At 30.8% G+C, this 22,904-nt stretch overlaps 2 protein-coding genes across 2 annotated transcripts in view; both read left to right on the forward strand.

The window, feature by feature from the left end:
- The window catches only part of LOC100205337 (dr1-associated corepressor), a 33,924-nt gene extending 28,510 nt beyond the window's left edge, over positions 1–5,414 (forward strand). The window contains exon 7 of the mRNA XM_065804571.1: positions 5,200–5,414. Coding sequence (XP_065660643.1) covers positions 5,200–5,272 — 73 coding nt within the window. The 3' untranslated portion in view covers positions 5,273–5,414. The remainder of the gene's footprint in view (positions 1–5,199) is intronic.
- A 536-nt stretch (positions 5,415–5,950) lies between these two features.
- On the forward strand, positions 5,951–7,734 carry LOC136085202 (uncharacterized). Its single transcript, XM_065806491.1, has 3 exons — positions 5,951–6,749; positions 6,796–7,521; positions 7,589–7,734. Exons 1-3 carry the CDS (start codon positions 5,951–5,953, stop codon positions 7,732–7,734), a joined length of 1,671 nt encoding a protein of 556 aa, XP_065662563.1.
- The last annotated feature ends 15,170 nt before the right edge of the window (positions 7,735–22,904 follow it).

The raw sequence follows: 22,904 nt of genomic DNA on the forward strand, positions 1-22,904 counted from the left end.
GTTAGAGAGATTGTACTCTAGTTATCGATTATCCAAGAAGACATTAATAAGAGGACTCAGTGGGAGGGTTGGAATTCATGAAGAAGAGTTGTCATGTATCATAGCAATAGCCCTAGCCTCACTGCCTCCATCTAATGGACGATAAAAATTTTCAGTCACAACAGTTAGCAAGTCAGCCATAGAGCAAGAGGATTAGAGGATTAAAAATTGTATTGATTGTCTGACAGTAAATTATTTGACTCAAGAGGGGATGTGAGAAATTTGTTGATCAAAGACTCTAAGATCTTGCTAATAACAGAAAGAAGACTGATCGGACTATAATTGGAGGGGTAAGAATGTTCTTCGGAGTATTTAAAAATTGGAACAACCAATGCCATTTTCCAGAAGGCAGCAAGACAAACTCAGTCCAGCACTTATTAAATAGTTTAGACAGAATTCAAGAGAGTTCTGGAGAACAATTTTGTAAGATTATGACAGGAATGTTGTCTGGACCACAAACTGTATAAGATTTTAATTGAGATACAACTTTAGCAACAGAAGCTGGAGTGATTTGAATGTCTAACAATGTGTCAACCTGTTTAACTGGAATAGAAGAAAATGTATGACAGTAAGATTCAAGAGTTGGATTCGAAGAAAAGTTTTTTGCAAATAATTCTACCTTATGCTTGGGAGATGTAATATGATCAGTCTCATAGAATGTTAGATCTATCCTTGTTAACGCTGTTGAAGATTTACCAAAATTCTCTAGAGCCTAACTTCTAAAATAAGATATGAGATTTAGTGAACTGAGAATAATAGAGGTTAACATCAGACAGCACCTTTTTACATCGAGGCACATTTATCAGTTGAGAGATTAAAAAAATCAGCCCAAGGCCATGAAAAATATCTCGAAAAGAATCCCAGTCAGCTTTAGGGTAGTCGTAAGTAGTGCAATGATACAGTGAGTCCGAAATAGAAATACAAGATGTAAGATTTATAAAGATCATTGCATGGTCGGAACCACCTAAAGGAAAACAAGGAACACAAGCTAGGTTCAGAAACAAGAGACAAGTTAAGGAGTGAAAGTAAGTGATCAGGGATGTCTGAAAAACAAGTCACAAAGTTAACTGTCTTAGTAAGAGATTGAGAATTGCAGAAGTTATAGGTTTTAGTGCGAGCAGGGTCAGTGGTGTTAGAGTCATTCAGTGTGATGCTAATATGATTAGAAATCAGCCTCTCTAAGATTTACCACAGAGTTTGGCAAACCTTACTACTAGTCGGCCTCAGAACCATTAAACTAAATTTTAGAGCTGTACCTTTATTAGGAGATAGCAGGAAGAGTTGCCAGTATCAAGGAGGCACAAGCAAAAACCTATGAGTAGAGTCAAGAAGATCCAGCATTCATCATTCTAAGCAGGAAACAAAGTAACACAGGTTTACATCTACACCAGCCTTATAAAGAAGGGATTCAAGGCAGGCTCACAGAATCAATTCTGATTACCCCTTAAGTCTTTGCCAAGAAGGACTTCTACAAGACAGTACCTGGATGCAGTTAACATCTGCCCAGGATGAGTATATTTATCAAGACATCATCTCTAGCCTTTACTCAACCAAGAGCCCCAAGGCAGGGGAATTTCAGCAGGATGCAGTTAACATCTTCCCAAGATAAGTATTATATTGAGATGCTATTTCCAGCCTTTACTCAACTAAGAGCCCCAAGGCAGGGGATTTTCAAGTCGGTGTTTGTTTCTCCTAGTCTTTTGCCTAAAACACGAGGCATGCCCTGCTACAAGGCAGCAGGGCATGGGGCAGTTAGTACTGGGTTGCATGATACCAGTAGCAGGGTAATTGTGATGATCCTGAACCTGAGAATTACCTGATCCTGAAATATTAATGTAGCTCAAAGAAGTGTACAAGAAGATAATGCAATTAGGAAGTTTAATTTATTAAATTCTAAAAACAGTTTGCACTTTTTATGTAAAAAACAACAAAAAAGCTTAATATTGGCCAATTAATGTTATGTGTTGTTTTGAGTCATATCTAAAACAATGTCATAAAATCAGCTGTTTCAGTATTTGAATTTTGTGTTTGTTGATTGCGACTTCATGCCTTATTATATTATATTATTGTGCCCAGTTTCTTTTTCATTTCTTGCTTATTTTAACTGTAATGGTATTAAGTTTGACATGAGACAATAAAATTCTTCTCTCCTCATTACTTAAACTTAATTTTTAATGATATTTAATCTGGAGTAGGAATTGGTTTTCAACAGAAGAAGGAATTGATTTTCAAACATTTCTTTTAAACTTTAATTTTTATGGAAATCCAAAAAGTGAATCAAGACTCACAATCAGCTGTAGTTTTTGCGTCATTGCGTATCTTATTTTCAAAACGATATAAAAATACAACGCTTTTTTTTATGATACATGTTTATATTGTAGCAGCTAGTTTTATGTCCAATTCTTATAATGTTTTTATTGCGAAAAGTAATGATTTTCTTATAAAGTTTTTGCAAATTTAAAAGCACATCAAGGACTATATGAATGTATGAATATGCATATATTTATATAGTGTTTTCCCATCCTCTACTTTTCATTTCATTTTGCATTACATTTCATTGTGGAGCTGTTTTAAAGAAGAGGGAAATAAAGCAATATATATACTGGAATTAATTCAGGTCGGCATCACCAAATCCTAAGGCTTGACAACAGCCTGATATAATCTGTTTCCCCAAGATTAATTAGTCTACCATTTTTAGGGACCTAAAATTCATGTAATAAAGCTGTTCCTTTGTTTGATGACAAAATCTGAATAAAAAATTAACTAAGCCAAATCCCAGGAAGTCTCTTGTCATAATAAAGAAATTAAATATTTGTTTATTACTTCATGACTTGTCCTGCTGTATCATTTTATGAAACATTTAAGATTGCAATTATTTAACACATATAAATTTTGGGTTTGTATAGCATATTTTTGATAGCTATAATAAAAAACAACTTACTTTAAACGAAGTAAAATATATATTTTTCCCACTTCTAACTGAATGATGAGTCAAGCAAGAGTTTTGGTTAATGAAACTAGAGATGATAGCTCCTAAGGACATCAGAAGAACTAACCTAAAGAAAACAACAGTATTTGTCATTGTATATAACACTGTGACAATTATTTTATAATTATTAATGATGAGTTTGAAGTAGTTAACTTTATAAATATTATAATCTGTTTATATGATTATACTACCACATGATTATACTACCACAATGATTATGCTACCTCATGATTAAACTACCACATGATTATACTACTTCATGATTAAACTACCACATGATTATACTACCACATGATTATACTACCTCATAATTATGCAAACACATGATTAAACTACCACATGATTATACTACCACATAATTATACTACCTCATAATTATGTTAACACATGATTAAACTACCACATGATTATGCTACCTCATGATTAAACTACCACATGATTATACTACTTCATGATTAACTACCACTTGATTATACTACCACATGATTATACTGCCACGTGATTATACTACCACATGATTATACTACCACGTAATTATAATCATTATAGTTTTTCAACACATTGAAATATTTGATATAAATTTAATGGTATTCAGGTTAAAAGCAGTAAGTGACCCATAAAACAGGTTCCATGTATCTTGCCTTTTTTATAAAATTTATAAGTTTCACACATTTGTACAAATTAACTATGTTAATATTAAACCGTTATATAAACTATATTACTATTTCATGTTTAATTTTGCTAAAATTGATAAAAAAAATTTAAAAGATCGTAAATTTATACAAATTGTTTTGTAATTTTTTAGGTGTCACTCGACCGTAAATGAAATGACACCTAATTAAATCTCAACCTAAACACGTGCCAAAGTTTTTAGTCAACATTACATCCTGAATACTATGTCATTATAGAAAACTTGTGCAAACTCTACTTTCTCAAAGTTTTATAATTCTCATAATTCTATTATTACCCATGATTCTATTATTACCCATGATTCTATTATTACCCATGATTCTATTATGGGTAAAGTTAGGAGGAAAAAGAACTCATAAACCTTAGATGGTAAATTCTTTAACTCGAAAAATAAAAATTCATTACCTTCTAGGAAAAGTTACTGATTAAACATGGCTAGTGCTGATTGCCGTTTTTATGGATTTTATGAATTTAATAAGATCAAAAAATGCGTATAAATTATTTTTAATTTTGTTAAGAATTTGCTTACTTTTTATATTGATGTGTCATTAAATTTAATTAGCCTTCATCTACAGCTTTATTTGAGTTCACATTAAATTTTTTAAAAATTAAAAAATTTAACACATTTTAAGAGAAATAATAAAAGCCAGTTTGCGTACAGTAATTAAAAAAAAAAGAATTCAAAACAAGTTTGATTTAATTTGACGTCTTTTTGCTTATCATCTCGCTACCAGTCAAATTACGTTTCAAGTAAAAAATATTATTTGTAACGATTGTCGCTCGATTTCTTTTTTTCTCATTATTTTAAGTCAGAAAAAAAAACACAATACTGGTGTGTTACACACGTGAAATTGAATAAATTAAAAAAAAAATTTTTTTAAGAGAGATAGTCAAACCGCGTACTCACGTCTTCAACATCCCTCCCCCCTTGTACGCGTTCGTAAGCTTTTGGGAAACTCCCTCCCCCCTCCTCCTCCCATACCTGCCTATGTACTTTGTTGATGGCCCCTTTGTTAATTTGACTTTTGAATTTCATTTGTGAAAGTTTATCAAATTAAAAACCATTTTTAACAATAACAATAAAAATATGTTTAGTATATGTAAATAAAAGATATTTTTAGTATATATAAATTTTAATGATATAATTATGTTAATAAGGTTTTATCACAATTTTGCTAATTGAGGAATGCATATTTAGTAATATTTTTTGTGTAATATTATGGAATTATATTTAATAATATTTTATTTATAATACTATGGAATATTTGATAATATTTTATTTGATTTTATTATTTGATAATATTTTATATGTAATATGGAATTTATTGTTTTTATTTCTATTTAATCGCGATTTTTGAAATCATTTTTTTTTTCTTCAATAAAAAAATTTTTCATCTTTATATTTTCTTACTATTATTTATGTGTTTTAATGTGTAACAGTTTGCGCGTATTTTGTTAACTTGTTTTTGAATTTTTTTTAGTGCACTACCAGCAATTATGAAACTACCATTGTCACAAAGAGTTGACGATGAAGACGATGATTATGACGTTTAAAGTCTTGTATATAAGTTACATATAAATATATAATTGAAAGTGGATATTGCTCTATGAACAGTAAATTGCAATATGTGAAACTTGTACATTTGTAGAATATATCTACACCAATTGTTTTGTCGAAAGATAAATCATTATTTTAGTTTTCTTTTGTTTTTTTTATTGTTTCATAGTCAAGTTGTTGCAAACGCAAACAATTATGTTAAAAGCATGTTTTTTCTATCGAATGCTCTCGAAATAATGAGTACATGCTAGCATTGATCGCGACTTTGATAATTGGCTTCGATACTCAGGGTAAAAGATTATTTAGATTATAAATACGATTTAAAGCCATTAATTTGAATGCGTTAATTTCTGTTTTTTGGGTTTTCTTTATATTAGCAAGTTTCGTATGACGCGGTTTAACTAAGCGAATATTGCCTGTAGGGACAAAATTCTAGCCAATCAGATAATTTTTCTAGATTAAGCGATAATCAGTTTTTTTTCTCGATTAAACTACTAAAAATAGGGTAGTACTTAATACAATCGAGTCAAAAATGTATATAAAAATCAAAACAAATATTTTTTTTAATATGCTAAATAAAATAAGTTAGCGATATGTAACTATTATTTATTTTAATGAAAAGATATAAAACATTATAAGATATCAAATTAAATTGATTGTATCAATTAAAAGAAATGGTTAACTGGTTTTGTGGTGCAGCATTATGTTTTAACAACTTTAGAACCAAAACTACTAACGGAGAACGTATAAAGTTTTACAGGCTTCCCAAAGATGTTTCTATTCAGAAAGAATATATCCAAGTTTTAAATACAAAAGGAATGAATTTCAGAAATGGGCATATTTGTTGTGAACATTTTTTATCTGGAATAAGAGAGTTATGCACTGATATTCCAAACATTGCTGCACCACCAAGCCAAATTGCTATAATGGAACGAAAATATGAAAATGCTCTGGCCAAAATAACTAAATCAGGAAAAACGACTGAAGCTGATAAAAAACATTTGAAAAGGTTAAAACGTAAGCTTAGTATGATGATATCCTTGTCTAAACCTTATCCTATTCGTAAAAAACCAACAAACCGACCTTCTTATGTTACAAAATCTCCTTTATCATTACTTAAACCAACAAAACAACAGTTATTTTCTAAATTAAAAAAAGAAGCAGATGCTAACAAAATTCTATCAGAAAAAATAAACAATGCAAACAATTATATAACACAGCTTAAAAAAGAAAAAAAAAAGAAACAAAGTAAAGAACGAATGTTACATAAAAAATATTTAATTTTATCTGTAAAAAATCAAATTTTAAAAAAAGAACTAGACAAATTTGAAAAAGGAATGTTTAAATATTCTAAACTTAAAGACAAACCAAAGCAGTTTAAATATTTATGTGGTTTAACTGTCCTGCAATTTGAACTCCTTTATAATTGTGTAGCACCATACTGCCACCTAATTGAATATCCGGATTGCAAAGGTACAGGAACCAGATTCCTTGAAAAGAAAACCGAATTGTTTTTTAGTTTTAATATTGTGCAGACATGCACTTCATCTTGGTGTTATTGGATTTATGGCTGGCGTTTCTAAAAGTACCATATATCGTGTTTTCACTGGATGGGTTGTATTTCTAGACAAAATATTTTCAGAGATAAATTTAAAAGTCAAAAGCACTTATATTTCCCTGATGATGCCTTCTGTTTTTAAAAAAACTGGCCACGGTGAAACCGATATTGTTGTGGATGCGACAGAATTTAAGTTTCAACAACCAACCAATTATGACCTTAACACTTTAATGTTTTCAAGTTATAAAAACTGTACAACAGGGAAAGCTTTAATTGGAATCTCTCCACATGGGTCAGGTTTGCTTTTTGGAGACATATACCCTGGTTCAGTTACAGATAATGAATTAACAGAACAATCTCATATTTTAGAACTAGTTGAGAAGGAACACGAAGTTATGGCAGATAGAGGGTTTTCAATTCAAGATTTATGCGCTTCAAAAGGAATATATCTGAATCGACCATCTCAAAAATCAAGCCATCAGTTCCCACAAGCTGATGTAGCTGGTAATTTTGATATAGCTTCAACCCGTATTCATGTAGAGAGATTCATAGGATGCGTACGTGATTGGTCAATTCTTAATGCGGTGTGGCCAGTACAAAGAATGGACTTACTTTCTTCAACATGGAAAATGTTATGTCATGTTGTAAACCTTACAATGCGCCCCATTGGGCCAAAGCCAGAATCTTGTAAATTATATTATTTTATGAATATATATATAACTATTTAAAAACATATTTTCTTGTTTTATCATAGTTTTAAACATTTATACCAATTTTAATAGAAATGTTGATGTTTTTACAAGTTCTCTAATATACGATCTAAGTGGTTTTAGTTCTTTAAAATCAGGAATTTTCCCAACAATATTATTTCCAAGAGTAGTGAGCAAAGAATGTTCATGATGTTGTCAATCTTTTATTGGATTTGAATGCAAAATGCTATCTGATATTTCCTTGATAACTGACATCAGTAAATTATTTAGTTGAATAATAAAGAAATTTGAGTTTAATGTTTCAGGATGATAAGATTGTAAAATGCAGTATTTAGATTTTGTACATAGTAGTGCAAGCTGAGCCTGCACGTAATACTGAGGTTGGTTTTTTAAATGGGTCAATGGACTGTCACTGTTTTTTGCTCGTGTTTTAATTTCCAAAATAATTTGATGTGACACAAGGCAATCTGGACTTGCCCCATAATTTAAATCATCTGGGTGATAGAAAAATCCACACATTTCAGGAGAACATTTTGAAATCTTTGCAAAGTGCTGAAGTGCAATAAATTTATATTTATGACCACGCTCAAAATTTTTTATGTTTTGTGTGTTATAAATATCATTTTCATTTAATCTTTCCTTAACTATCTTCCAATAATTTGTAAATTTTTCCTGTCCATATATTCCTAGCAATGCTGGTAATCGACTCCCCGTTATTTTCTCTTTTCTTGTGTCCATCCACTCCTGGGTATTTTGTTTGACATTAATATGATTTGTGTATTGTCCTTGTGATGGTATCAGATTTTTCAAATCAATGTGAATAACAGGATCCTCATTTAAAAGTTGTTTATTAATTTTTTCTAAAACAATAACTTGTTCCAGTGAAACTATGGTTACCTCGATGTTTACTTTATTTTGATTTATTATTTGCAATATTGTTGGTATTTTACTATAATTATTTTGGAATTTTTGTGGGTTTACTGCTTGTTCATTTAAAGTACGACTTTTTGCATTTATAGAACTTAACTTATTGAGTTGGGATTTAAAACTTTCAGGGTCTTTCAGGGTCATATCTAAATCTTAAGTGCCCCATTAGTGCAGATTCATACCCAAGATCTATTGAACAAAGAGTATCATATACATGTCTTTCAAAATTGGGTTCCTTTTTCAGCCCTTCCTTAATTTTTTGCTTCATTTTTAAAACATCTCTTTTAAAAGATGAACTTTCTGGATCTGCTGGTGTGATTTTTAAGTTTTCAATTGTACTTTTGTTTCTTGCTGATTTTACTTTAATATGAGGTAGTGGGACCATTGGAATAGAACCTTTTTTTGATCTTTTATGCCATTTCTGTATCACTTGTGTGCACGTTAATTCTAAAATTGTTGTCTTTGTGTCCTCGTAATGCTTTAAGTAAAGAAGGATAGCTAAAACATGACAGCAAAGCCCACTAAGACCAACGGGGCATTCACAATAACTTTTACGAGGTGTCCCTCCTACAAAAAGTAAATAAGCAGGGCGTGCATCGTGGCTATAAGATTTTCTTATGAAAGCTCTAACATATACTATTTTTTTATCTGAATGTATTTTAACTGATATAATTTTTCTGCTTGTTAACATTTGGTATGCTTTTTGCTGTTGTCCAAATGTACCCTCTCTTTTATTGAGTATGTATTCTTTAAAAAGTTCAGAGTTTACACAAGGGTAGAGGTTTTCACTTCCAGTCCAATTTTGAGACATGTGTGGTATCTCGTCTACATGTAAGCTTGTTTTGAATAAGTAGTTTTTTTTTGCTTTTAGATAAAGTTTCTTGATTAGTTTTGGATATGGTAAGAACTTCAAAATTCTGCCTTGCAACTCTATAACAGAGCCTGTGACACCCAGTCCGTGGTTAACAAGCCATTCAACACAAATCTTTCTTGATGCAGTTGAAATGTTAACTGCATTAATATTTAATTCCATTTATAACAGTAATAGTAAATTAGTTATTAACTTGATGACTGTATTTTGCTTCACTTTAAACTGCTATAAATGTAAGCAAACGCAATAAAATTTTTTGTCCCTACAGCTCAATTATTAGTACCCAGACCTTCCCGTATGAAACTTGCTAATGTAGTTATCATTTAATGAATTTTTAATTTTGATAAAGAATTTAGAAAAAAGTTTGATTTAAAATAAGGTAAATTAAAAATATTAAACTATCTCTTTGTCAAATAAAAATGGATTACTTTACATGGTTCAACTCGTGAAAATGTAGGTTTTTATATTTAAATAAAGATTTTAATATGTAGAAGGGCGGTGGTGGTGGTGGCGTTATTTGTAAAATTTTTACTATTTTTAAAAACTACCATAAAATGCAAAAACTTAGAATTTTTGCATTTTCTGATAATTCGTTAGAAAACTTTTTTTTTTTTTTTTTTTTTCAATTTGTGTAAGTGTTATTCGAAATCTTCTACTTCTTATCAGAATTTGAATAACCAATGAATCCGTCTAAGAAAATGAGTTCACTTTTGCATTGCAGAACGGGGATAAGTATGTAGCACTCATTGGAAACGCTTTTGCTGTTCAACCCAACTAGGATGTATCATCAGCAGGAACAAGGAAAGTTGTTAGTTTTCGTTATTTATATAAAATAAATTACCTTCACTAAACTCATGCTGATTCCATATGTGTCCGCATACAAAAATTTTTCCGACAGCTATTAACGTAAAAAGAAAGTGGAATTCACGACTATGAATGTGACTGCCATAATTCCATAATGATACTTAGTAGCTATAGTGATTGTTTTTTCTTTTGACTCTATCCTCAGAAAAATCCTCTGTGCACCTTAAAAAGCTCAACAAAAAAGTGATTGATGTTTTCACTAAATCATCTAAGCTTATTTTTCATTTTTCTTTTAATTTCAAATTTAGATCTGATATTATCGTGAATATGAAAACGTAAACTGAATATCAATTTTGTAGTTCTCAGAATTCTGTAGCTCTTTCAGAAATATTTGAAGTTTTCAATAAAATGTTATGTTCTCCATAAGGCATTACTTTTATTATTGTGTTCATTGAAAGAGTTATTTTATTTTATTTATATATATATATATATATATATATATATATATATATATATATATATATATATATATATATATATATATATATATATATATATATATATATATATATATAGTCACGGACAAAAGTTTGGAAACCCATAAAAAAAATGCAAAACGCATTCTTTTATTCAAGTGAAAAATAGCAAATCTGTAATAATATAAAGAAAATAAAAGTAACAATAAGCACTATAGCTGACAGACTAAAAATAGTTCATATTGCACAAAAATAAAGTAGTTTGTTTAAATTATTTAGTATTTTGTATGGCCGCCACGATTTTTAATACAGCTGCTATACGACGAGGCATTGAATGAATTAGTGAACGACAGTAATCTTCCAGAATATCCGATGTCCAGGCTTTTTCCAGGAGATCAGCCTGAGAGGTTGGATTGCTTTCTGCCACTTTTCTCTTCATAGTGTACCACACATTTTCAATGGGATTTAGATCAGGCGAGTTACCTGGCCATGGTCCCAAGATTTCAAAACCTGATGATGTAAGCCACTGTTTCACTGCTTTAGTACTATGGTATGGCGCCCCATCATGTTGAACGGCTGTGGTTCCATGTATTTCCATAAAAATTAGGCAATTTTTTTTAAATACCTAAGTAAACATTGCCATTAATGGTAGTTCTGTTTGGCATATCCCAGAAACCTGCACGGCCAAACACAGATATTGCTCCCCAGATCATCAGCTTCTTTGGTTGTTTGACAGTGGGCAACACGTAGTTGCTATTGTACCTTATTAGCGCTGGACGATAAACTTTTGGTGCATAGGAAGTAAATTGTGTGAACGTTGACTCATCACTAAACATAATTCGTTCCCAATCATGCTCGGACCAGCCTATGCATTTTTCACAAAGTTGCAATCGATCTTTAATGTTTTTCAATGACAGCTTTGGCTTTCTTGCTGGTCTTCAGCTTTTCAAACCTTTTTCAGATAATCTTCTTCGAATAGTTTTGTAGCTCATGTTTCTGCAGCTTTCCGGTAATCTACTTCTTATGAACCCAGACGTAGCACGAGGCTTGCATACAGCAATCCTATAAATCGCACGATCATCTTGCACTGTACACACTAAAAAAAAAAGGTAGAAATTTCTACCTTAGGGTAGGATATGTGATATACCCTTAGTAAGGTATAATTTTTTACCTTTTAGGGTAGAAAATTATATTAAAAACAGTTGTTTGTCATACATTTTCTAACTTAAAGGTATAATTTTCTACCTTATAAGATAGAAAATTATACCTTACTAAGGGTATATCACATATCCTACCTTAACTAAAAGTTTCTACCTTTATTTTTTAGTGTGTAGTTCTTCTTGGTCGGCCAGAGCGAGGGCGTGATGAATACGTTTTAGTGTCACGGATCCGTTCAAATGTTTTATAAGGTGCACCAGGTGATATATTTAAGATCTGCTCAATTGCTCTAAATAACTTGCCTTCGGATCGCAATTTTTCCACCTGGGCTCGTTGAGTAACTTTCAGCTCTTGTTTCTTACCCATCCTGTAATAAAAAAAAGAATAAATTGATGTAATATAAAAACAGAAATGAACAGTAATTATGTTTGGCTAAGTTAGCTCAGTATTTACAGACAGTATAGTTTCTTGATAATTTTAACATTACATGTACTGTATTGTATACCTGAATTACACACCTGTATACAGGTAAGCAAATACAGTTACAATTACAGTAATTTAATTCATTATTACTACAGCCATTAACTTATTTTACACATAGCAACAGCTAGCAACAGCTTATAAATAAAATATAACAACAAATTTATTCAAAGCGACCCAAAATTAATCTTACCTTTATGAATTGCAGAGGGAAATAAAATTCAAATTTGCCTTAATTACTTTGTTTATACGATACACTTTAACACGTATTATCAAATAGTCAATTACTTTAATATTATGCAAGCATCAATATAATGATTTACGGGTGCCAAGGTAATTTGCAATGAAATATCCTAAAAAATCACTAAAAATTACAGTGTTTCCAAACTTTTGTCCGTGACTGTGTATATACAATTTTTTGTTTGAAAGTTTTTCTTTTAATATATTATGTGTGTTGTTTATATATATTGATAATGTCATTGTTATTCTATTATATTATTTGTTGTTATTTAAATGGTTCGCATCTATATTAGAACTACAAGTATAGGTCCCAGTGAAAACTGGACACTGCAAAGTATGTCTATAACTAATGAAGCAAAAACCAAGCTGCTTTAAATTCTGGGGTTCCAGAAGCAACACTGAGGGGTTATCTTAAGAAGTCTTCTAAGTCTTCTGGAAATTGCAGTTTTCAATCAGCAATGGAAGATTTTGTGCAGTATTTTCAACGGACATTGAAAAATCACAAGTTGAGCAAAAGATTTTTGGTATGACATCAATGCAGTTCAGAAAATTTGCATTTGAATTTGCAGAATTTAATAACGTTTAACAATTTTAACAGGGAATTATAAATTGCTGGTCTCGACTGTTTAATTGGATTTTTGAAACGTCACAATAAAATATCAATGCGAACTCCTGAAATGACATCTTTAGGTAGAATTAGAGGTTTTAACTCCCCACATTATGCAATTATATTAGATTTACTCGGAGACCTTTTGAAAACGCATAAACCAAGAGTTTTTAATGCTGACAAAAGTGAAGAACGGGTGATAACCATAAAATGAGAATAACCGTCCATATCGAACCACAAAAGTCAAAAAAAGAAAAGTACGCCTACGTGAAACTTTACTCTCTCTCTCTATCTCTCTCTCTCTCTCTGTTTACAATTTTATCATATGTTTTGTTTTTTTATCAGCTAATTCAGTTGTGTTTAAACGCCGTTAAAACAAGACGTGCTACGCGAAGTGAAACTTTTTTCCGAGATTTTGTGAAGCGCACGAAAATCTCGGAAAAAAGTTTACTATGAATCGTTATCGAACCGAAATTATTCCAGTTTCAACTATTTATTGCATTTATATCAAAACTTTAAAAAAACAAGGAACAGTCTGCCGAAAAAAAAACAAGAGCACCAAAATACACTGAGCAGTAAATATCAACCGTGAAATCTTAATGCCGTTACTGGATTGTAAATCACCCAAGTAGACCAATCACTGAAGCGCATATTCCTGCACTCGTAAGGCAGGCGTATGACGGATCAGCGACAACTGACATTGCAAGAAAAGGGTTTGAAGGAATTGGAATCTGGCCCTTCAATCCTCAGATCTTTTCTTTGGCTTTGCACCGTCATTGACAAAAGAGAAACCAGCGCTAAAAAAATCAGATTGTTTCAAATAATACATTAGGAATAAGTATGTAAATTATTTAGTTAATTTTTTTTTTTTTAGAAACAAAAGTTAAAAAATGTTTAAGTTTGTTGTTTTTTATACAAATCTTGACCGGACAGTTTTTATCTTTATTATTCGAGTCAGCTAATAATTTCAATGTCTTTAAATTATTGGACACTTATACACTGTAAAAAATTTCCGTACTTTGACGGAACTATTTTTAACAAAAATAATTTCGTACCCATTTAAGAAAATTAAATGGAAATTTTTCTAATTTTGAAACACGGAAATTTCCATTGAAAAAAGGTTTTATTAAAGAAGCCCAAGTTTTTAGCATACAAACTTGTCACATAAAAAAGGAATATTATACTTTTTAATCAGTGTGTTTTTTTTTTTAAACAAAAATATCTAGTTGATATGTTATTTACTAGATTTTTTTTTCAGCCAGTAAATACTTTCTTAGCTGAAAAAAAAGTTAAAGATATAAAGAATTATAAAATGTATAGTTCTGCTTTATTTTACGCTATAAAGTCCATAAATTGTAGTTTCTTTACGTTGCTAAATACCAATTTTTAATGAAGCATGTTAAATATATTTCGTGTAGATTGTATAGACTATTTATGGGCAATTCCACCGGGACATTTTGATTTTTGTAATGTTACATTTTTAGATATACATTTTTTATTTTAACAAATTAGATGTTTATATATTTATTTATCATCCCAAAATCATTTATTTGTTTCCCTGTATATTGATACTTCGTTCAACTATTATAAGTTTAGGAACTATTATTGATTATATATTTTTGTTTATTTTTTAACATCTTCTCTCCCAACAAGATTGCAAGCAACAACTAATTAAAGTTGGAAGTTACTGGAAGAGAAAAAATAAAGATTGTAGAGCAAGATAACGATTGATAGACGACTTGAAAGTTTGACAAATTATATGAATCAGGAAAACAAGACGAAGAAAGCGCATTCCAAAGAACTGATTTTCGAGGAAAAAAACTAGACGAATAACAGTTTTTGGAGCACTAAGGAACAGTCACAGAAAAAAGATGAGACTATTATAGTATTTGTAGAAAATAAAAAGAGAAGCAACATTACGATGATGTGATAATGGTTGGAGGTTGGCTGCAAGAGCAGGTTCAACTATGTTTACAATGCGCTTTTGCACCTTGTCTAAAAGAGAAAGCACATCATTAGAAGATCCGCCCCAGATATGGCAACAGTACTCCATACAAGGCCGGATTTCAGATTTATAGAGATAGAGAATAGAATCCAGAGTAAAAAAGTGTTGAGTTCGATAAAGAGATGCAACATTAGCAGATGCTAATTTTGCAACGGATTTAATATATGGTTTCCAAGAAAGATTAGAAGTAAGAGTCAATCCTAGAAGATGAAGGGTAGATGACTCATTGAATACATTACCATTCATAAATATAAAAAGATATAAGTTGTTACGATAACGATTGGCTTAAAAAAAATTGAGTCTTATCTGAATTAAAGTTCACCAGCCACTGTGAGCCCCATGCTGTAGCAGAAGTGAGATCCTTTTTAAGCTCAAATGCCCCCTCCAAGCAATTAGAGAGTGTTGGCTCTTTATCATAACAAGAATAAATGGTAGTATCATTAGCAAACAATGCCACCTTAGATATGAGAATATCTGGATGATCGTTAATGTAAATTAAAAAGAGTATAGGGCCAAGAATTGAACTTTAAGGAACCCTGTCCATCGAGGACAACTTTTATACTACGATTAAATACTACGATTGGAAAGGAAGGACTCAACAATCTTAAAAATGTTATCAGATACACCGTAAGAAGAAAGCTTATGGAGAAGACCAGCATACCAAACTTTATCAAAAGCTTTAGATATGTCAAGAGCAATGGTCTTGACACCTTAACCTCTCCACCTTTATCTAATGCACGATAAAACCTATCGGTTTTTACTGTTAGCAAATCAGCTGTAGAACGAGAAGATCAAAATCCATATTGATGATCAGAAAGTAAGTTATTAGATTCAAAATGAGAATTTAAGTGTTTGTTAGATAAAGATTCAAAAACCTTTGCTTATGATAGGAAGAAGACAAATGGGACGGTAGTTAGACAAATCAAATCGCTCTACAGAATTTTTGAAAATAGGTATAACTGATACCGCTTTCCAGCAGGCTGGAAAACAAGACTCTGATAAGCACTTGCTAAATAGCTTGGAAAGTATAGATGACAGCTCCGGAGAACACCTCTGCAAGACAATAACAGATATGTTAACCGGGCCACAAGCTGTTGAAGAGTCTAAGCAGGAAATCACTTTAGATATAGAAGCTGGAGTGATACGAATGTCAAGCGATGGATTAACCTGTTTGACGGCTATATCAGGTTATAACCCAACTAGTGGAATCAAGAGATGATATTGATGAAAAGTTTTTAGCAAACAATTCAGCTTTGTCTTTAGGTTAGGTAACAAAGTCTGAACCAAAATTAGTAAATTGTGGAATTACAAATTTGCCCTTATTATTGATACTATTAAAGATTTTTCAGAAGTCACGAGAGCCTAATTTTTGTGATGAAATACGAGATTTCATAACCTGAGAATAGCGGGCTTTGGCTTTAAACAAAACCATTTCTAGCATTAGTAAACAAACGTCTGAAAATATCTATTAGCAAAACAGTTCTAGAGAACTGTTTTGCTAATAGATATGGAAGTAACGAACTCAATTAGAAATTACAGCAGCACAATTTGAGGAAAACCATGGAAAAGAGTGAGGCTTGACCTGGAATCGTTGAGGGGGAATAAAAGATTCCATGCCAACCTGAATCCACGAAGTAATGTAAGAAGCGCATTTGTCAGCAGGAAGACAAAAAATTTCTACCCAAGCGCCATCACGAAGAAAATCACGGAAGGAGTCCCAGTCAGTTTAAAGGTAGTTGTAAGAGGTACGATGATAGGGGGATCCAGATGATGAAGAAGAATGAGGTAATAGTTTTAGAGAGATAAAACTGTGATCAGAAGCACCTAAGGGTGACTGAGGAGAAACTAAGCACTGACTAGGATCAAAAACAAGACATAAGTTGAGTAGAGTAGGTAAATGATTCGGGTTGTCTAGAAAGCGAGTTGGAAAGTTGACTATTTGAATTAGGGATTAAGAAAGGCAAAAGTTGTAAGCTTTATCGCCTGGAGAGTCACTAACACTATAGCGAAGTCATCCATTGTGATTAGCATTAAAGCCCCTAGCAACAACAATATTGGCTGATGAATAAAGAGGGCTTGATCAATTTGATCAGAAATAACATCAAAAAGAGGGCAGTCTTGAGATGAAGGAGAGCGATATAGAGCAAAGATAAAAGCGATCGAGTAAAGTGGTGCTAGACGAAATCCCATAAAAGAATAGGCTGTGAATTTAAACCTAGTTTTCCAAGCATGTGATTATTGGAGTCTTTACGAATTGTACAGACTCCAATAATCACATTACGAATACATCTTCACTAGATGAGATAACCAAACTCAAATTTTTCTCACAAAGAGCAAGTAGGTCTGGTGAACTTTGAAGAGATAAGACTTAACAGAAGAAAAGTTACTTTAAAGACCACGAATATTTGTGAATGGTAAGTTTAGAGAATATGCTGCGTTACTTACGGGACGCAAAAAAATATTGCATTAAACCTGTTGTTTGCAGTTAAATATTTCAAGACAAATATTTAACCTACATCAACTGGCTTCTTAAATTAAATTAAGTATTATTCCACGTAAAATTATTCAAAAGATTGTTTTAACTACTCATTTATCTTAAACTAAATTTTCGTTATTTACGGGACAATTCTACGTTATCGTTATTTACGGGACAATTCTACGCTTTTATCAAAACGTAGTTTAGCTACCATTTATATATAAAGTATGACGCATGACTTTAATTTGAAATTTATTACAAACGAATAAAACAAATAACATTATTAATCAAAACTTAAAATTTTTAAACATATTGCAACCCAATGATCACTTGATTTTTATTTGAAATTATTAATTTATTTTATCAAAATCACTAGAGCGTGGAATTGCCCTTATACATCTTTAGTTGTTTTCTCATTTTGTTTTATATGAAAACAAAAATAAGTATTGTTAACACGGCTTAACAATTAACATTACTGATTTAAAAGTTTTTCAGTAATGATAATTCGTAATGGTATAAATTGTATAATTAATATTAATATTAATAAAAAAGGCGGGCAAATTTTTGCGGGAATTTTTTTTTTTTTTTAAGTTTTCAATATTGATTGTTATTTTTTTTAAGTTTTCAATATTAGTTGTGATACAGTAAAAAGCTATTAAAAGTCTTTTACAAATTTGTATACACTATCGACAAAAAACTTGAGACAGCCTAACACTATCGACAAAAAACTTGAGACAGCCTAACACTATCGACAAAAAACTTGAGACAGCCTAGGAATTTTTAGAAATAAGCGAATAAACAAACATTTTCAAGTCTAATTTATACTTTAATTATTATGTTTACAAAAACTAAATATTGTTACACATTTTTGATCAATAATTTCCGATTTTAACTTGCGTTTTCTAGTTGTACTTGTACCAGTTTTAGTTTGACAAAATAATCAGTTATTCAGTAAATAGCCGACTGTTAAGAAATAGTGTTATTAATACCTTTACTAGAGTGACAATAAACTTTGTGTGTGGTAAAAACTTTTTTGTAGTAAAAAGAAAAATAACGAGCACAGAACTTTTATATTTTATAATTTGGCAAAAACTTTCTAAAAAATTGTAAAAAAAGTGAAAAAATGAGTAAACGAAAGGAATTAAACACTGATGAAAGAGAAAGAATTCAAGTTTATCATGAAGAAGGTTATTCACAAGTCGAAATTTCAAAAACATTTTTCGGCGGTACACCGCCGAAAAAATCTGTGTACAATCAATTTAATGATCTTAAAATTAGCACTTCCACTGTGAAGAATCGATTGAAGACAATTGGCTTGCATGAGCGTGTAGCTGCTCGTAAACCATTATAAAGACCAATTAATAAGACAAAAAGGCTAAATTGGGCTAAAAATCATCAACATCGGTCAACTGAAAAATGGAAAAATGTCCTTTGGACGGATGAATTCAAGTTTGAAGCTTTTGGCTCCAAACGTCGTGTTTTCGTGCGAAGATTTGCAGGGAAAAGGTGTTTGGAAGAATGTTTAATACCCACAGTGAAACATGGGGATGGATCTGTGGTCTTTTGGGGATGTTTTGGTGGGGGGAATATTGGAAACCTACACAAAATTGAAGGAATTATGACAAAAGAGGTATACAAAGACATTTTAGAACATCAAATGCTGCCTTCTGGTGAGAGGTTATTTTCCGATCAGTATGTTTTTATGCACAATAATGTCCCGAAACATACCAGAAAAATCTGCAAAATTTATCTAGCAGATCTTCATAGCCAGAAAATATTAAAAACAATGGAATGGCCACCACAATCACCAGATCTTAATCCGATCGAGTTGTTGTGGGAAGAACTTGATAGGAATGTACAAGAAGAACAATTATCTTCTGTCAAAGACCTTTGGCACATATTGCAAATAAAATGGGACAAAATGCAACCTGAAAAACTGACTAAATTGACTAATTGTATGCTGAGGATCTGTACAGCTGTAATACATAATAAATGTGGTTATTTTGACGAATCAAAAATTTAATTAAAACGCTAGTTAAAATTAGAAATTATTGATCAAAAATGTATAATAATATTTAGTTTTTGTAAACATATTAATTAAATTATAAATTAAACTTCAAAAAGTTTGTTTATTCACTTATTTCTAAAAATAACTAGGCTGCCTCAAACTTTTTGTCGGTAGTGTATATACAAAGCCTGATAACAGTGTAAACTAGGTTTCTGAAGAAGGCCTCCAAGATCTTATCATTAGAACCTCAAAAAAATATATAAAATAAACAAACGAATTTACAAATGCCATGTAATATATAAGTTACATAAAATTATATAAGTTACAACAAAGTAGAATATATAAATATATATATATATATATATATATATATATATATATATATATATATATATATATATATATATATATATATATATATAATGTTTTTTTATAGAATCTTTTTTTTTGGAATATAGAGTGGAAAAACACAATGGCAGCACTGTGAAGCACATAAGCATGTCAAAAAAATGTTTGAATTAAAAAATAAGTTATTTGAATTTATATAAAACAAGAAGCAATAGATTTTCAATCCAAATGCAATCGGGAAAGTTTAAAACTGCAAAACGCAGTTTTTATTTTGATAAAACTAAATTTTACAACACTCTTAACGGATACAATGTCCAATAGCGGATACGGCTCCCAGTGGGCACGGTATGTTTTTAAAACGTTTTTTGAACGTTTTTACTAGGTTTAAACCTAATAAAAACGTCCGAAGAATATTTAAAAAAACGTACTTTGCCCACTGGGCTAGCATATTAAATCATTAGGAAAGATAGAATTATATAATTTCCTGCTCAATTTACTGTAGATTGACACTACCTTGCAAAACAAATTTCATTAAGGTAATCAATACATTGACATTCAGCTTAGATGAAGATATCCCCGTCAATAATATTAACCGTATTTACATTATTATATGTGACTTTAAAAAAGCCTTCGATAAACTTATGGTGACTTTAAAAAAGCCTTCGATAAAAAGCTTATGGGATTAATGATCTGTTCACTGAAATTAAAAACGCTAAATTAAACAAAGACAAATCGCGAGGTTAGAATTATTTTGTTCTATCTCCACAAATCAAAAAATTTGAGTTAGATAAATTTTTTTTCTGTTTATAGTTAAAATATTTATTTTTACTGATTTACCAAATCAGTAAAAAATAAATTATTTCTTAATATACCTGACATTGCATTTTGTTCCACTTCCTTAATGCAGTTTATAAATTAAAATTATTATGTGCTATCTCCGTTTTATCTGTTTTATATTTGAAAGTCGTTAAAATCAAAATGGCAGCCGCGGTAGATTTTTTTGTTGAAAAATTACAACAAAACGTTGAAGGTAAAATATGTATATATATATACTAGGGTTGCCAGATGTCCCGGTTTTACGAAGGAGAACTAAGTAAAAAAAATATTTTTACATATTTGGCGCAGAATTCTCCTTCGTAAAATCGGGACATCTGGCAACCCTAATATATATATATATATATATATATATATATATATATATATATATATATATATATATATATATATATATATATATATATATATAATGTTTTTTTTTCATAGATCATAGTTATTACATTTGAACTTTCTTATATATATATATATTGTTCATGGTTTGGGTATTATTGTTATTTGTTTATTATTATGTATATATTTTTTTTAGAAACTGATCTGACTGTTCTTGGATATCCTAATGGTGCACTTGTAATAGCATCAGCTAGTCGTCTGCCCCCACATGGAGGCCAAACTAGGAAACGAAAGTCAGCACCTAAAACTTGGATACAGAATGTGAAAAAGCAGTTGAGACAATCTGGTTAAGCTTATAAAAATAGAAAAAGAGAAAATGTTCCATGCAAGTCTGTAACCACAAGAAAAGACTGTTTAAATTCTTGTAAATTTAAATGTAGACAACATATGAGTGATGAAGAACGAGCTATTTTCTGATTTTTGGTCTATGGATGATACCCAAAAAAAAGCATTTCTACAGTAGAACTACTGAATGACTCCAGAAGAAACGTCATCGAACCATCAATGAAAATTCGCGAAAAACATATTCATTTTATTATAGCTTTTTTGTTGGTGATTTGCAAACTCGAGTTTGTAAAGAATTTTACCTCACTACTTTAAATATAAGTAGTAGAAAAGTTTATTATCATCATGAAAACAAGAATGATGCTACTGGAAGCCCAGCCTTTTCAAAATGGGGGAAACACTCCAAAAAGGTTATTGATCAAAGATCAAAACAAAGTGTTAAAGATCATATCGATGAATTTCCACTTGTACCATCACACTACTGTCGTAAAAGAACAAAAAAAGAATATTTCGAAGCTTTTTTAAATCTTAATAAAATGTATGAACTTTACTCTACCTATTGCAAAGAAAAGAATATTGCCCCTGTTAAGAAGCATATGTATAGATTCATATTTGAGCATGACTTTAATATCGAATTTCAAAAGTAAAAAACAGACTTATGTGATACATGTTATGAATACCATAATGTAGTAAATCCAACTGAGGAGCAAACCCAAAAATTTTCCAAACATGTAATGTTGAAGAATGAAAATCGAGCAGAACGTGAAAAAGACCGCAAACTTAAGGATAAAAATGTATGTAAAGCTTAAGGATAAAAATGTATGTAAAGCTGTAGTATGCATTGACCTTGAAAATGTAATAAGTTTACCAAAATCAAACATAGGAGCATTTTTTTACAAATGTAAACTCTCAGCTTATAATTTAACTGGACATTGCTCCCTAAATAAAAAAGGTTATTGTATGCTTTGGCATGAAGGCATTTCAGGTCGTGCAGGAAATGACCTTGCAAGTAGTGTAACATGCCCAGATGTTAATAAACTCATTCTATGGTTTGATTCCTGCGTGCCTCAAAATAGAAATAGTCACATGTCCATTGCCTTACGTGAGTTTTTGATACGTTACCCAAAAATCAGGGTAATAGAGCAAAAGTTCTGTGAATCAGGGCATTCTAGTATACAAGAGGTTGACAATATACATAGTCAAATTGATAGAGCACTAGCTCCTCTTGAAATATTTAGTACACTTGGTTTAATCAGAGCAATTGCTAATATTCAAAAGAGAAATCCTTTTTCTGTCTACCAAATAAAAAGATTGGATTTTAAGCATTTTTCAGCTATTGCAGGCTATTTTAATTATAACCTTGTTCCCTATACCCAAATAAAGCATCTGGTTTACAGGGCAGAGTTTTCAGATCACATATACACCAAAAAAATGTCATTTACTGATGT

This window comes from Hydra vulgaris, chromosome 09 (assembly GCF_038396675.1).
Source record: "Hydra vulgaris chromosome 09, alternate assembly HydraT2T_AEP".
NCBI lineage: Eukaryota > Metazoa > Cnidaria > Hydrozoa > Anthoathecata > Hydridae > Hydra > Hydra vulgaris.

Coding starts and splice junctions, on each gene's coding strand:
- LOC136085202 (XM_065806491.1), top strand. CDS start 5,951: ATGGTTAACTGGTTTTGTGGTGCAGCATTATGTTTTAACAACTTTAGA. Junction 6,750..6,795: donor TGAATATCCGGATTGCAAAG/GTACAGGAACCA, acceptor ATTGTTTTTTAG/TTTTAATATTGTGCAGACAT. Junction 7,522..7,588: donor TGGGCCAAAGCCAGAATCTT/GTAAATTATATT, acceptor GTTTTATCATAG/TTTTAAACATTTATACCAAT.